This window comes from Arachis hypogaea, chromosome 13 (genome assembly GCF_003086295.3).
Source record: "Arachis hypogaea cultivar Tifrunner chromosome 13, arahy.Tifrunner.gnm2.J5K5, whole genome shotgun sequence".
Taxonomy (NCBI): domain Eukaryota; kingdom Viridiplantae; phylum Streptophyta; class Magnoliopsida; order Fabales; family Fabaceae; genus Arachis; species Arachis hypogaea.
In genome coordinates, this window is record NC_092048.1 from 145,655,152 (window position 1) to 145,671,160 (window position 16,009).

Genomic DNA, 16,009 nt, shown 5'->3' on the forward strand with positions numbered 1-16,009 from the left:
AATAAAAGCAAAAGATTTAAAAGAATTTCGTTTTAAAACAAAAGAATTAAAAAATAATTCAATTAGGTACGTAATAAGCAAATTGTGCTAATTAGCTACTTATGTTGATGTTGCATGATATTAAAAAGTCAGAAGAGTAACAATGTATCAAAAAATTATTTTAGATTTTGTTTTAATATATATTACTAGATTAACATCTGTGCAATATGCGAAGAGTTAAATTCATTATACTATATAATATATATTTAAAATGTTATATTGTTTAGGAAGATATTAGATAATATATAAGTTAATGTTAAACTTCGTCACCAAAAAGTTAATGTTAAACTTAAAAATTAATTTATAAAAAATATTGTACAATATATTTATTTAATAATGTATATATGGTTCAGTATTATTATTCAACCAAAAAAAATATAAAAAATATACTGTTTTAATATAGATTTTAATTATGTTTAATCATTATTTTATAATTCAATTAAATAATAATATGTAATAAATTTAATTGATTATTATTTTTTTTAAATTTTATTAATAGCATATCAAAATTGATATAAATTTTGTAATGGTTAATAATAAATGATAATTTAAAATAATAAAAATTAATTCAAAATTTAAATACTATAAAATCAATAAAATTATACATAAATTAAATATAAGTAATAAATATAACATTTTTAGATCTGATCTATACTACTATATAGTATAAGTAATTCAGCTCTCTATGCATTGGGCTGGTCATAGTCTAAAAGGGTGAGTGTGTTGATTGATGGTGTTAAGGTTGTTTACACATGCACTCTGGACACCTTGGCTGTCTGTAAATGCTTTTACCAAATTTTCTCATTGTAACTTTCTGACCTTCTTGGATCATCTTCTTTACTCTTTCTTCAAAACTTTTCCATCCTATGGTACCATTCTCCCACAAGATTGCTGCCAGCCTTTTCTTGTTAGGCCTCAAGGTGGGAGCATGATCCCCACCATAGTAGCTTCTGAATCCAGACACCATTGATGAGAGTTGGCTACCAGAGTCTGTCATGGCAAATACATCAGCAGTTGCACATGCAATAAAGTCCAAAGCAGCAAGCTGCATTAACATCAAACCTTTGTTGTTAAGTATTAGTAATCATGCTTCAACTGAATTTGAAAATTATTAACATGAATATTTATTACCTGAGAAGAAAAATTCTTAAAAGGTTCAAGTTCATTGGGAGCAAGGAAATCTTCCTTTGTAATAACATTGGGATAGAGCCTGGTGAAGGGATTCATTCTTGAATCTGCTCTATAAATACCAGAGCCAGCCAAGTAAACGTAGGTTCCACGCTTAAAACCAAGACCTGCTAGCACAAGTGCTGCTTCTTCTGGTGTCAATGGACATCTTCCCATTTTCCTCAAAACCATTGGAGATATAGGGCTACAACATCAATCAGTAGTATATATATATGTCACAATACAAGGGTATGTATCAAAACAATTTTTTGAAAAGAATATTGCAGAAACAATCATACCTTGTTGAATTCTTCAAGCGCTCAACAAGAAAAGGAAAATGGCTTTCTCTATAGGCTTGAAGTTCCCTTCTCTCACTCTCACCACCTCCAAACTCACAAAGGGAATAGGCAACCATATCAACTTCAAATCTTAAGTGCAGTGCAAGATACTTGATTGACCCTTTGGCAGAATCATGATCTTTTTTCTTGTCAATGAACTTTCCTAGCAACTCAGTGTCTAACATGCTTCGCGAACCACTATGCTTTCTAATCCTTCTTACCAATAGCGCACCAACTTCTTGAATTTTGGGAACAAACTTCAAAGCATGGAAATTGCATTTGCATCTTAACCTCTGCAATTATTTCAGGGGTGGACCATTAGCCTTGAGGTAAACTATGCAACAAAAAGTATTCAAAACCATATTGTTGATAAGGTAAATGTTGTGACCTGAATATGAGAAGGCAAGGGATCAAAGCCAAGTCGATTTCCAAATCCAAGGAAGTGAACAAGTCCATTTTTTAAAAGAAGAGGAAGCACAATTTTAATATAGTCAGCAGCTGTAGCCTCCTTTGGAAGATCAGCATCTGTAATCTAAAATTGAAGGTGTTGTATTGTTATAGTTAATACAAGTGCAAGTTGTGTTATCAAGTGCACAAAATGTAAGATGTTTATAATACCTGGCTGCCAATTGCTTCAGGGTCCAAAGATTTCATATGAGATGGGAGCTCCTTCACAATACTGATATCATCCTTCAACATATTCATGAAATGCTCCTCTTGGTATATGTCACCAAACTGGCTGTATATTGACCAAATTCATCAAATACTATCACTCAAAAATTGACCACAATGATATAAACAATTGCTTATTAAATGATTTTACCTGGGGTCGTTCCAAACATTGCTGTAAAGAAACTTAGGAATAACAAGAGTTGCATTGAGGAGGGATGCCACAGCAACACCATTGCAAATCTGTAATCACTGAACTAGTTTGGTCACTTCCATTATTTGAGATGCCAAAGGAATGTCACAAACAAAATCCTAGCTTGTAGGATAGAAACTAATGTATTAAAAAATGTGAAAGAAAACAAAGTTTAATTTGTTCCATGTATTGAATCTCAATTACTATTATTTAGTGAACTAATGATTTGTTGTATGTCAAGTTTATCAATCTATCTATCTATGATCTATCCATTTATAATATATTAAAGAGAGACCATAACTCAAAATAACTGTCAAACTTACTGCAACTCGTTGTTGATTGAGACCTCCATTTGCACTGACTAAGATATAGCCATTATTTTCCACAAGGTTCCCTGTCACAATATCAAGGATAATAATAATAAAATGAAAACATACTTGGCATTGCCATACACATATATGACGATAATAACATGATACGAACCTGGAGTGTTGTGAAGCTTTCTGTGTGCACAAGGTTCCCATGAAGATGCTATTCCATACGGTTCCACCCACAAATTGGATGACTCTTGCTTCAACTCCTTCTATAATGCATAATAAAGTACAAGTTACACTAAGCATACAATATATATATATAACAACATGCATGGTAACAGAAACCATAGACCATAATCTGAAAATTTGATACAAACCTCAGCAAGTGCGCTGGAAGCCATGTTTAAAAGCCTACCATACATTTCTATTGGTGATGATTGTTTCTTGCACGTGTAGGAATCTGCACTTCTCTTCTCATTCAAATAAAGAAACCGACTTGAAGCAGAATCATGGGAAGAAATCGCAGTAACGTAATCAAGAAGGAAAAAACAAGCCAGAAATCCTAACATGATAACCATGGTCATTATTACGTTCTTTTGGAGCCACAAGTGCTTCTTCCCTGCATAGAGTCCCTTACAAGAACTAGTGCTGTATTTTGAAGCATCATGATGATGATGATGAAGCAACAAGGTAGTGTTGGAATTCCAACCACTGATCCTTCTCCAACATGGAGGATCATTATTATTATTATTGCATCTATACTTGGTAGCTTTCATTATTCTTAATAAGCCTAAACTTCCATTCCCCATTATACCGTACATACTTAACTAACTATCGGTTCCCTCTTCTTTCAAGATTAATACAAAATGGGCATTACACGATGAAGTGATGATCATCCATTTCAAGTTTGGTGTGGCTAATGAGAATGTAAGTTTCTCATATGGATTCCAAGTGAAGCAAATTAAGGAGTAGGTGTTGATGTAAGAAAGCTAAGAAATTAAAGTACAAAAATGCCATGCACATATATATATATGATGAGTGAAGTGGAAGCAAAAATAGATGAAAACTGAAGCATGAAACAAATGTAACAGTCGTAACCATATTGAACAACGACTTGCCAGTTGCCACCAAACAAACTAATTAAAGCGGGAAAACCTTCCAACTCTTGGTTTACAATTCACAATTTTACTTCTTTCAAAGGGTCACAGGGGTAACAAAATTTCAACGTTTTTTCCTTTTATATTTTATGTTTGGTAATAATAGGTGGAACGGAATAGTTCAATTTCTTACCAATAACTTCACAACATAAAGTCGTTATTCTTAACAATATAATTTATTTCTAATTAGTTCTATCCACATCTTGGACAACTCAATAAAATTCCTTAGGAACAAAATCAAGGTTTAGTTGCGATTTATAATCTATTCTATTCAGTGATATATAATATATGGGTTGATTTACAATCAATGTAATTGTTGCTGAGCGATATAATTATTTGAGAAATATTAAAAAATTATCAAAATTTATTATTTTTAGAATTAGTTAATTATTAATATTTAAAAAATATAGAATAAAGTATCTTATTGAATTACTAAAATAAAGAAATTGAATTGATGATTACAATTAATAAATTTTAATAATCCTTAATTTTTTTTAATGGAAAAAAAATTTCCTAACCATATAGTAACGTTTGAAAGAGAGACAGAGATTGAAAGACTAAAATTGAGAGATAAGAAATCAAAATAAATTTTAGTATTATATTTAGTATAAAATGAAAAACAGAAATTAAAATAAAAATAAAATTTTAATTTAATTTGTAGAAAGTATAATTTCTGTGTCTGTGCTAATATCTCAAAATAATTGTTTAGTTATATGATGACAAATTAAACGAAATGGGCTGAGTCCAATTTGGGTCCAATATTGGTAAGTAAAACACAATGAATGATTAGCAGTTGAGAAGAGACCAAAAATATAAATTATGTTGGGTGTTGTGTGGATTGTTGAATGTGAAATCCGTTAACTTTGGCGGGGTCGTTACTCGTTACCAACATGATAATATTTTAATTTAAAAGCCGCTAGCATTCGTTCCCCTTTCGTTATAACTTATAACTTCTAACTATTTTTTTGCTTTGTTTTCTTTTTGTTGACCCTACAAATAAAAGAAAGCTTCCTTTTTTCATTTTGAAAAGCATTTAATAAACTTTATCCGATGGATCCCCAGACATTGATTCTTTACCTGTGCTAATTTTATTTGAATAAATTAGGTATTTCAATGTTCTTTTAAAAAGTTATTTTAAACAACTTTGTTTTTAAGCATTCAAAACTTGAATTCCTGCATGTAAAAACGAGGAAGAGTCAATTGACCTATCCCTATAGACCTTGACCTTCAAATAAAATATAATGTACTTATTTATACTTTCATCGGTCAAGGTTCGTTTTTTATTTTTTATTTTTTATTTTTTAACTGCAACCCAGAAGTTTGACTGAATAAACAAGACATATATGGTTTGACATTGTTCATTTAAATGTCAAATTTGAACATAAAAAATATTTATACAACTTTGACAATATTTTTCCATGCACTTAATTTCTAATTTCTAACTTCTCTCATTGACTTATAATGAAATATTAATGATGCATACCTTTTTATTTATTTATTTATTTTGACTGTTAATGTGTATATAAATTATCATCAAACCTAATAATGTGTTGCTAAAAAAAGAAAATTTGATATGAAAATTGCAGAGAGAGAGAGAGAGAGAATGGTGAATTGATAGTGAAAACTGAAAAGTTGTAAGGAAAAGGTTGAGAGCTGGAATCACATGGAGTTGTCGCTGAAGCTTGCTGTCTCCTCCATCCCAATCCCATTATTCCCTTGACAATCATCCATCCATCCATCACTATCTTCTCTTCTTCACCCGCTTCCACTCCACTCCATTCTCTTTCTCTTCCTCCATGGCTCACCTTAAGGTACCTACTTTCCTCTGCTTTTCCCTTTTCGTCCTTTTCAAGTTTGTTCATGTCATTGATGTTTGGTTGGTGAGAGAAAGCTACCCAATTTATACTTGGGTCTAAAAAAGCCTTCCACTTTTCCTTGTTTCAGACTTTAGAGGAGCGTGTTGTACACTAGTGTTCTTGTTTCTCCAATTGTATTTTTGTTTCCCTCCTAACGTGGCTCAGCAACTGTTAGGGTTTCTTATGGGAGAAATTCAGCTCCTTTGCACAACATTTTTGTCTATGAGCTCAAAAGACAAGATCCCTCTTTTGATTTTGATTTTTGTTTTCTTTTTGGTGGGTGGGTAGGGGTGTCTTGTGACAAGTTCTGAATAATTTTTTTCTGTAGGACGATGAAGATATTTTAAGAGTCAGTCTCAATTGGCTGTGATCTTTTGCTTGTTATTTACTAGATCCTGTTGCCTTGTTTTAATTTGTTGTAGCAACTTACTAATAAGTTGAGATCCCTTCAGTTTGTTGGAAAAATAAAATTTTTAAACTTGATTATTTCCTATGCAGTCAAAAGGATTTTTATTTATTTATTTATTTTCAATATGTAGTGGTGCCAATGCTTTATATTTACAATAAGCAGTAGTTTCAAGTTGGATAGTGAGACATGTGTACAGACACTCATTCACATCTATAAACCTAGCCAAGAAATCCATTGTGTGTTTTTATCCAACAAGCTTACTGAGTGTGTTATTGTATCTGTTATATTTGCGAATTAGTTAACTATACTTTTCCTACTTTCCGTTGATTGTAGTGACAAATCATGTTGAACTGCCTTGTGAAATATTTGAAATTCTAGTATTGTTCATAATTGTGACAATTTTGACAGGAACTGCCTGCTTCTGTTGTTAATGGGAATGATTCCCTCCCTGGTAATATAATATCCACTACAATTGGTGGAAAAGATGGGGAGCCCAAACAGGTATTGTCCTTGTTCCCTGAGTTCATAGTTATGATTTTCTTTCATTGAGTTGTAAAATTTACAGCATTATACCTTCATGCTTTTGGATTTAGACAATGGCACATCTGAATCATGATAGATCTTGGATTGAAACTTTAACATCTTTGTTATGAGAATTTCTGTAGACTATAAGTTACATGGCAGAACGTGTCGTGGGTACTGGGTCATTTGGAATCGTTTTCCAGGTATGCCAATACTTGATTTTATTCATCACTGTTATGCTGCAATCTCCATATATTTTGCATCTTGTAATAATTCTTTCTTTTAGGCAAAATGCTTAGAAAATGGGGAGGCAGTAGCCATCAAGAAAGTTTTACAGGACAAAAGATATAAGTGTCGTGAACTAGAGTTAATGCGCATAATGGATCATCCAAATATCATCTGTCTGAAGCATCATTTCTTTTCCACTACAAGTACTGGTGAGCTGTTCCTTAATTTGGTGATGGAATATGTTCCCGAGTCTATGTATCGAGTCTTGAAGTTCTATAGCACTGCTAACCAAAGAATGCCTCTTATCTATGTTAAACTTTATATGTACCAGGTAAGTCTTAAACTTTATGTTAAAAATTAAAAGAAGGAAATAATTCTTTCCTTTTCACTTCTCACATGTTTGGCACACATCCAGATTTTCAGGGGGCTGGCTTATATCCACACTGTCCCTGGAGTATGCCACAGAGATTTGAAGCCACAAAATATACTGGTTGGCTTAATATGCTTTCTAAATGGACTTTATAAGTAATAGTCTTTCCCATAAGTAGCTATTATTTCCAGCTCTGATGTCATTCTTGTATTTTCCCAGGTTGACCCTATTACACACCAGGTTAAGATATGTGATTTTGGAAGTGCAAAAGTGCTGGTACGTTGGCATAAACATATATTAATCCATCATATTATGTTTCCTTGTGTCGCTTGCATTATTATATTTAATAACTTTGCCCAGGTTCTCCTGTAATTCTGTTAGAATATTAACCAAGTATTATCAATTGTAATGAACTTTCAACTTTGTTTAACAATGTCGATGAAGAGGATCTAACTGATATGTGTTTTTTTTGGTCAGGTCAAAGGAGAAACTAATATATCATATATATGTTCCCGGTTCTATCGCGCACCAGAACTCATATTTAGTGCTACTGAATATACTACTTCAATTGATATTTGGTCAGCTGGTTGTGTCCTTGCGGAACTGCTTTTGGGCCAGGTTTATATCTGCTTTTTCTCTGAGTGTTTCAATGTGGCATTTACTGTGAATCATGCAAACAATCTTTGGTTTTGTTATTATCTACTGCCTATATGTCAACTGATATACAAATGGCATTTTGGCAGCCATTGTTTCCGGGTGAAAATGCAGTGGACCAGGTTGCAGAGATTTTCAAGGTGCTGCAATTGATGCCACCTGCTATGTTTCTACTTTTCTATTCTGGTATTACCATGTCATTATTGTCATAAGAATTTAGGCCTATAATATTATGTGGTTTCAGGTCCTTGGCACACCCACTCGAGAGGAAGTCCGCTGCATGAATCCAAACTACAACAACTTTAGGTTTCCACAGATAAAAGCACACCCATGGCACAAGGTTTGCATTTCTATCTCCCTTCTGCGACATGTTTTTTTATCTAATCAAAGTTGAGTAGATAGAAAGGGACATTCTAAAACATGACGATTTTTACAGATATTCCACAAAAAGATGCCTCCTGAAGCAATTGATCTCACTTCCCGGCTTCTGCAGTATTCTCCTAGTCTCCGATGTACTGCAGTGAGTGAGATTGCTGCAAATATGATATACCTGTTCGGTTATTGGCTGCTAATTTTACATATGCATAAATGAAAAGATAATTTAGAAGTTTGAGGATGGTTCTACTTTTGTTCTGCAGCTAGAAGCTTGTGCACACCCATTCTTTGATGAACTTCGTGAACCCAATGCTCGCTTGCCAAATGGTCGTCCATTTCCACCACTATTCAACTTTAAACAAGAGGTGACTGTGCTGGAGCTTCAAATTCTTGGAAATTCTATTAAACTTGGATAATTTTGAATAGTCTGATGCACTTTTCTGATCAACCATCAATATAAACATTCTATCTAAACAACTATGAATATAAATCTTGAGAAAGGAACACCAGTTTTTCAATCTGTCAAATTGCTTGTACCAAGGGTACCCTCATAGGAGAAATCATGTTAACTATGAATCTACATGATCTGATAGCTATAGTTACTTTGGTATCTTAACTAGTAGTAATTTTTACCTGTTGTGTTGTTTGTTGTTACTGTTTACAGTTATCCACAGCACCTCCAGAGCTTGTTAACAAGTTGATCCCTGGCCACATGAAGCGGCAACTAGGGCTGCAACTTCCCCATTCTACAGGAACATGATGTTAAGCCAAGGGCACAGTATTCTGGTTGATAAGTTAACACTTAACAGAGGGGGTTCCATCTTTTGTGTAATTTGCCATGTATTTTGCCGCACAACACAACCAGTGTAAATTTTGCACCCGACCAGAACTGAGGCTCGGGTTTCTGGACGGCGGCAGTTGATCCATCGGTTCAACCAACATATATACCTACTAAACTCCTTTTGCTTCTTTATGGTGGATCTATATTTCCCCAGGCAAATGGCTCTGGGATTCCATGATATTTGTAAACATCTACTTCTAGTATTGGTCACAATGCTTCTGTGAAGGGCAAAGTAAACCAGAGAGAGGATGGTTCATGAATGTTGAGGGCGGATAAGGTTGATTTGTTGGGTCTGGCTATGTCCCCATGTCAATATATGTGACTCACTGGCCATGTTGCACATAAAAAAAAGAAAGTCATGTTCTTATTGAATGTCAATATGCTGTTTCTTCTCTTCAGTCTTCACCCTCCTATCCGTATTAAAGTTTATTTATATGAATTCTTATATTTCATGCGTGATATTGTTATTTTATATACAGAGAATTATTTATTTCTCCCTTGTGTTCCAATCTTCTCTGAACTTTTGAGGTTATGCCATGATTGATTAATAAGAATTTTGGGAAAAAAAATTAATCAAGATATTTTTATGTACGCAGACCATGTGAAGAACTTGCCTTAGGTATATTTCTTTATTAAACATCAGCCGTATTTGGCAATGATTTACAAGTCATTTAGTACTAATTCTTAATGGAAACAGATCTGGTAATCTAACATGGCAGGTTGTTAAGATAGGCTAGAAAAAAATATCTTGTTGGATAGAGGTAATACTTTGTTAATTAATTAATAAATTAGAAAGATTATCATTTTGCAGTTTGCACGTGACATGCTGGTTATACCATCTTCCAGAGTCAACGTCTTAGTTAATCTTAGACCCAAGATTAAGAGTGGTGTTATTATTCTGACTTTTAATTACACATTTCTTCATGATTACAAACAATATCAAAATAACACAATCTCAATTCAGTGTACAAGACAGACAATATTGTATAGACAAAATATTTTTCAGGAAATGAATGCATCCATATGTTGAACAAATATCCCATGCCGTTGGAAGTAGTTATTCTTTAACTTTTTCATAGCTCAAGCTTACTGAAGCTTCAAATGTACCAAATCTATCGGCATTAGTCAATTTATACGTACCATTTTGGTCTATGTAACACTAACAACACGAGTTTCGTACTTTGAAAATTTGACCAGTATTTATTTGAGTGTTGACAGTTACCAGAGAGAATATCTTTCTTAGGAAAATCCAACTGGATGATACTTTATCTGTTTAGCATATATCTCTAAATGTAATAAAGAATTGAGTCAATTGACACGTGAATATTGTCCCATTTAAGAACAACCTTCATTAGTTTGAATAAATTAAGGGAATACTTATTCTTGTCTTCACATTCCAACTGCTTTGTACACACACCAAAATATATATATAAGGTAAAGTGCATACTGCATAGTAATGTGCAAGTAGACGTTATTTAAGTTAGACATAACTAGCGCCAAATTTCTGTTAAAGATTCGCGGTTTAAGGAACTTGATTAATTAAGGTATAGTGTTAAAATAGAAAGATACTTAATTTTGTTTGTTTGCTCTGGGAGATGCAATTCATGGCAATAGCTAGATTCTTAACTTTCAGTAATGTTTGTTTGTTAATGCAATTATGCAAATTCTGTTACTATGTGGTATGCTTAATCACAAATTAAATGTCAATTTTTCATATCACAGAAGAAAAGCAAAGGTGGCAAGATAACTTCAAAAAGAAAAGTCATTTTTGTTCCCACTTGTGTTATTTTTATTACTAGTTGACTTGATATCAAACCATCACATGAATTGTGGTGCTCAAGAAAGTAGTATTTTATTTTTTAACACAAAGCTGCATGAATAATCAATATAAAGTTAAATTTCGTTAACAAAACTATAACATTTTTGGCAGATAATTAAATAAAAATAGCTATTAAATGGAATAAATTTTGTATTTTGCAATTGAAAAAAATAAAAAAGTAAAAAGGGTTCTGTTGTGAAAAGCATGGAATGAAGACAAAAACCCTGAATTTGCTATCCTTTGCTTTGGACATGAAATGATTCAATTGCACTCAAACTCAATCCCTTTTTCTTACCATTTTCCAAGTTCCTTTCTTCACCTAACCCTGCTACTCTTCTTACCCTTCTGTTCACATTCACATTCACATTCATATATAAATTAAATATTAATAATGCTCTTTCTTACAACACCACCCACATCCATAAGCAGTAAAGCACTTACCTTCAACGCGGTGTGGATGGATTCTAACATGCCCAGACTTTAATTTCTTTCCATAAGTTAGTATTTTGAGGTAAACCCTTTCTCTTTTGTCACTTTCTCCTTGTTTGTTTGGGTGATTCATTATGGTTAATTTAGGTGATCCATCATATGACCAAAGTTCCTTTCTTTTTGCCTTTTTCATGATTTTGTTGCAATCTCTGAAGATTGTGTGTTAAATCATGAAGCGGGTGGTTGAATGATGTGGCTTTGCTACCTTTCATTTGATCACATTATTCATACTCTCTTAGTAATTTTTGTTCTTTTGGGGTTTGTCAGCGTGGGATGCATGGGTTACTAGGAGTTTCCTTTCAGGTTTGGAAATACAAATTCAGTGGAAGGGATTGATTTTGGTGTGATGGATCAGGCAAGAAGTGAAGACAGTGCTGAGGTGTTGGATAATGTAGTTGGAGAAGGAGTTGCAACTGATGCAGGAGATGGTAGTGAATTGGTTGAGAGAGATGATGTAGTTGGAGAAAATGGAACTTCAGATCTGGGTTTGAATACGGAGCTAGAGGAGGAGGAGGAGACTCGAGTGGTTAAGGATCAGGAAACAGCTGAGTTGCAAAAAATCAGTGATACATTGTGTGGGGTTGAGCAAGGAACTAGTTATAGCTCAAGAAATTTGGTCAGTAGGGAGGATGTACTTGAGACCTGTGTTGTAATAGATCCTCCTGCTCAGATCGAGCATGTCCAGGGAAAATCGAAAGCAAAAGCCAATGAATCAGGGTTGAGCAAGCTAGCCATGAAAGCACCAAAGGCAGTGTCTGAGACAGATAAAAATTCATGTGCAATTGATATAAACAAAGAGTTTAGTGAGAACTTGGAAGGTGAAATGATTTGTAGAATTTGTCATCTGGCATCAGGGCAACCAATAGAAGCAATGATGGTTGGGACTGCTAACAATGAAACTAGTACAGATTTGATTCAACTTGGTTGTGCATGTAAGGATGAGCTAGGCATTGCACACAGTCATTGTGCTGAGGCATGGTTCAAGCTTAAAGGAAACAGGTAACAGTCTCTTTTACCTCAATATCTGTTTTTCTCCTAATTTTATATATTCAAGTGTTTGGTGGTTTGGAATATTATGATATGATTAAGATTTAAACATTGACCTTATTCATCGTGCTGGCACTACCTATTTTTAATGGACAATACCAAACATTTCATAAGGATTCTAAATTTCCATTTCTTTAATAATGATATTTGTCTTAATTTCTGAAAAGAAACCGTCACTCCTGCATTCTTCTTGCTGTATGTGTGTGCACTGGTAATATCTTTTTTCAACGAATAATATGTGGAATTGCTGAAATTATGTAGCATTACATAAAACCAGGAATGAAATTATACATGACTTTGAATCCCCAAAAGAATTAATACATAACTATGTATCTCCTGCATGAACTGCTCATTGTTGAATGCCGAGTATGTTGTTAAAGTTATTAACCTTTTCACAATCACAGGTTGTGTGAAATATGTGGTGAGACTGCAAAAAATGTTTCAGAATCACAGGTTATCAATCATTCATTTATGGAAGAGTGGAACGAAAGTAGGTTCATCGACGGTGGTAATAGTACCTCAACCGGCTTCTTTGGAAGATGTTGGCGTGGACAGCCATTCTGTAACTTTTTGATGGCATGCTTGGTAATAGCTTTCGTTCTACCATGGTTCTTCCGTGTAAATATGTTCTAGAAAGAGAGTTAGACACTGTGATGAGTTCTTCATTGTTTCCGGCACACATACTTCGGAAGGGGTGTTAACCTTGTCCAAATTTCCATATCTCAAGGTTTGTGCCTTGAAGCTTCAATGTACAAAAAATGTTACCAGCTAGGGAACTCACTGCCAAATGGTTTCATTACATGACATTCCACGGATTTGAGTGTGTCTTCTCTTCTGAGATATATACATTGTTCATACAGCGAGATTACTTTAAGGGATCCAAAAAAGAAAGAGTAAAAAAGTTATTTGTGGTGGTTTAGATGTTGTGTTAGAATTCAGTACCTAATTTGTTGAAAAAAAAAAAAAAACAGTAATACCTTCTTCTCTTGGTTCCTTTATTTTAATCTATGTTTTAGAATGTTGGCATGTCTGCCAAAGTTGAAAGAGAACCTAGTATCATTTAGCCAATATTTTTAGCCATATCTCAAAAAGTGTGTATACTTGACATATCTCAAAAGAGAAAAACTCAATGGCCATTAAAATTTATTTTTAGCTAATATTTTTAACTACTCATTTTTTAAAATATTGTTGGTCAAAAATAATAAATTCTGTTAGCCATCTAGTATTTCTATTTTCAAAATTCTAAAAGTTCTAACATACTCAGGCACGAGTACAATTGGTTTTGCGAGCCTTTGGTTTATTCTACGATTGTTCAACTCTTTTCTTTTAGTTGGCAGTAGGTTTAAGCCCTTTACTATTGCTCCAATTTTAGTTGCTCAAATCCGTGTATGTGATACTATTATTCAACATAACAAACGCATCTTATCAATAATATATTAATGCATATAATAGTTTTCTATTTCTTAATAAGTTATATAAGTTTGAATAACAATCCGTTGTAGTCTAGGTGGTTAGGATACTCGGCTCTCACCCGAGAGACCCGGGTTCAAGTCCCGGCAACGGAAATTTAACTTTTTGTTCCTCAATAACTAGTTATCACTGGTGCTTTCCTTCACCCGACCCCCACCCTAAGACTTTTTGTTCCTCAATAACTAGTTATCACTACTAGTGCTTTCCTTCAGCTATATTAATTATAAATTTATTATTTTATTTTTAATTACACTAGTTAAATTTAAAAATATATTAAAAAAGTACAAACTTAAAATTTATAGATAAATTTAAATTTAAATATAAATATTAATTTTTTAATAATAAATATATTTTTTTATAAATAAATGCATCATAATTTTTTTATATAAAATTTATCAATGTCTAAATTTTATCGGTCTAGACTTAATTTTAATATGACTCAATAGTGTGATTTTATTAGATCTAAAATCAGATAAAAATCTCAAAAATAGATCTAACAAGTGTAATTACCCGTGTCATGCACATGTGATAAGATTGAAATTATAATTTTAAATTATTTTTAAAATTAACTTAAATTATAATAATTTGATTAATAAAAAATTAATATGTTATGCATTGTTTGTTTTTTTTTAATTTAGTATTAATTGGATTAACTCTAAAATAGTTATTAATCGATTTTAATAATCTACTTTTTTCAATAAATCAGACATATATACTGAATGTGATCATAAATAATATAGTAATAGTTAAATCTACCAACAAACATATTGGCTATTATCACACTCTAAAACAAATTAAATATAAAGGTTATTAGCACGCACATATAAATCTATAAAATCGCACTGTCTTTAATTCGTGCAAGGGTTTATTTATCAAATAAACTTGAAATATAAACAAAAAATATTTATAAAATGGACCTAGCATCACTTGAAAGAATCATGGAAAATAATCAACTTACCTTATCATCCATAAGAACCATTTCTATGTAAGTCGTGTTATTCTTGTCAAATTTGGATGAGACTTTTCATAACCTTATAATTCTTGCCTTTATTTTTCAAACTTTTTCATTACATAATCTATCATAGGTAATAATACTGTTGATAGAATCGTAATTAGTATCCTTTAAGTATGAAAAATAATAAACAGAAGAAGTTCTATGTCTGAGGTACGAATTTTCTAGATGATAAATAATTGCAACAATTCACTATTAATCCTTATATATATATATATATATATATATATATATATATACACACACACTAATTATACACGGTAATAGTTAACAAATATTTTTAATTGAGATACTTACTCAATATATATGTTATCGACATTAATTATATGCCAATATTTTTAGGAAAGAGCTAAAAGAGGAGATATATAAATATATATAATATTATTGCTATATAGGAAGCATACATAAATTGCTACATTTTTTTATTATGTTATACAACTTAAAATTATACTATCATGTTATTATTAATCCTAGATACTTGCTATAATTATCAAATTTAATTATGAATCTAAATAAATAAAATAGATAATATTCAATATTATTTTTTTCTTTTTTACATTCAATATTGCTATAAATATAAAAAGTAAAATAATTAATGAAAAAATATGAGCAAAAAATAAAACATATTAATTAAAATTCAATTTGTTATCTAATTAATCTTGTGTCCATACGATATAACTTTACAAAAATGTTATGAATCATAATCTTTTTTATTTTACAAAAAAGAAAAACACTATATGTAGTCTTTAGTAGTACAAAAAATAATTATAAAAATTAATTATTGATATTGATATTAATCATAATTGATTATTAATACTCTAATTTTTTAAAATATATTTTACCTTTTTAAAATATAATGCATGTACCGTGTAGACTTTATTATTATTATTATTATTATTATTATTATTATTATTATTATTATTATTATTCACTAATTGATATCAAATTAAATGGGTCACTATTAATGTGTGCATCAATTATCTCCTAATAAAATTATTGCACTTGAATGAGAATTAGAACTATATCAATTGATATAATTA

The 16,009-nt window shown here is 31.9% G+C and overlaps 3 protein-coding genes and 1 non-coding gene across 4 annotated transcripts; 3 read left to right on the forward strand and 1 right to left on the reverse strand.

The window, feature by feature from the left end:
* Window positions 1–602: 602 nt before the first annotated feature.
* LOC112792723 (O-fucosyltransferase 8-like) lies at window positions 603–3,717 on the reverse strand. The gene is made up of 9 exons (XM_025836063.3): window positions 3,098–3,717; window positions 2,890–2,989; window positions 2,730–2,800; window positions 2,368–2,456; window positions 2,163–2,283; window positions 1,933–2,076; window positions 1,506–1,837; window positions 1,171–1,411; window positions 603–1,084 (listed from the first exon to the last, which is right to left on the reverse strand). Exons 1-9 carry the CDS (start codon window positions 3,539–3,541, stop codon window positions 776–778), a joined length of 1,851 nt encoding a protein of 616 aa, XP_025691848.1. The 5' UTR covers window positions 3,542–3,717; the 3' UTR covers window positions 603–775.
* A 1,709-nt stretch (window positions 3,718–5,426) lies between these two features.
* On the forward strand, window positions 5,427–9,626 carry LOC112792724 (shaggy-related protein kinase eta). The gene is made up of 12 exons (XM_025836064.3): window positions 5,427–5,688; window positions 6,551–6,643; window positions 6,808–6,867; window positions 6,951–7,223; window positions 7,308–7,382; window positions 7,482–7,538; window positions 7,740–7,880; window positions 8,006–8,056; window positions 8,161–8,256; window positions 8,353–8,436; window positions 8,555–8,656; window positions 8,956–9,626. The coding sequence occupies exons 1-12, from the start codon at window positions 5,674–5,676 to the stop codon at window positions 9,049–9,051; spliced, it is 1,143 nt and encodes a 380-aa protein (XP_025691849.1). The 5' UTR covers window positions 5,427–5,673; the 3' UTR covers window positions 9,052–9,626.
* A 1,491-nt stretch (window positions 9,627–11,117) lies between these two features.
* LOC112792726 (uncharacterized) lies at window positions 11,118–13,555 on the forward strand. The gene is made up of 3 exons (XM_025836066.3): window positions 11,118–11,462; window positions 11,708–12,439; window positions 12,892–13,555. The coding sequence occupies exons 2-3, from the start codon at window positions 11,787–11,789 to the stop codon at window positions 13,118–13,120; spliced, it is 882 nt and encodes a 293-aa protein (XP_025691851.1). The 5' UTR covers window positions 11,118–11,462; window positions 11,708–11,786; the 3' UTR covers window positions 13,121–13,555.
* Window positions 13,556–13,979: 424 nt separating this feature from the next.
* On the forward strand, window positions 13,980–14,052 carry TRNAE-CUC (transfer RNA glutamic acid (anticodon CUC)). Its single transcript has one exon. It is a non-coding gene; the product is annotated as a tRNA-Glu (tRNA).
* Window positions 14,053–16,009: the final 1,957 nt, after the last annotated feature.

Bases quoted from the DNA above. Each gene is read 5' to 3' on its own strand.
- LOC112792723 (XM_025836063.3), bottom strand. From the start codon at position 3,541: ATGTACGGTATAATGGGGAATGGAAGTTTAGGCTTATTAAGAATAATG. The intron at 2,457-2,729 runs GTAAGTTTGACA...CAGTGATTACAG, and splicing joins TCAATCAACAACGAGTTGCA to ATTTGCAATGGTGTTGCTGT. The intron at 2,077-2,162 runs GTATTATAAACA...CTTCAATTTTAG, and splicing joins CTGAAGCAATTGGCAGCCAG to ATTACAGATGCTGATCTTCC.
- LOC112792724 (XM_025836064.3), top strand. The intron at 7,383-7,481 runs GTTGGCTTAATA...GTATTTTCCCAG, and splicing joins TGAAGCCACAAAATATACTG to GTTGACCCTATTACACACCA. The intron at 8,057-8,160 runs GTGCTGCAATTG...ATGTGGTTTCAG, and splicing joins AGGTTGCAGAGATTTTCAAG to GTCCTTGGCACACCCACTCG.
- LOC112792726 (XM_025836066.3), top strand. From the start codon at position 11,787: ATGGATCAGGCAAGAAGTGAAGACAGTGCTGAGGTGTTGGATAATGTA. The intron at 12,440-12,891 runs GTAACAGTCTCT...TCACAATCACAG, and splicing joins TTCAAGCTTAAAGGAAACAG to GTTGTGTGAAATATGTGGTG.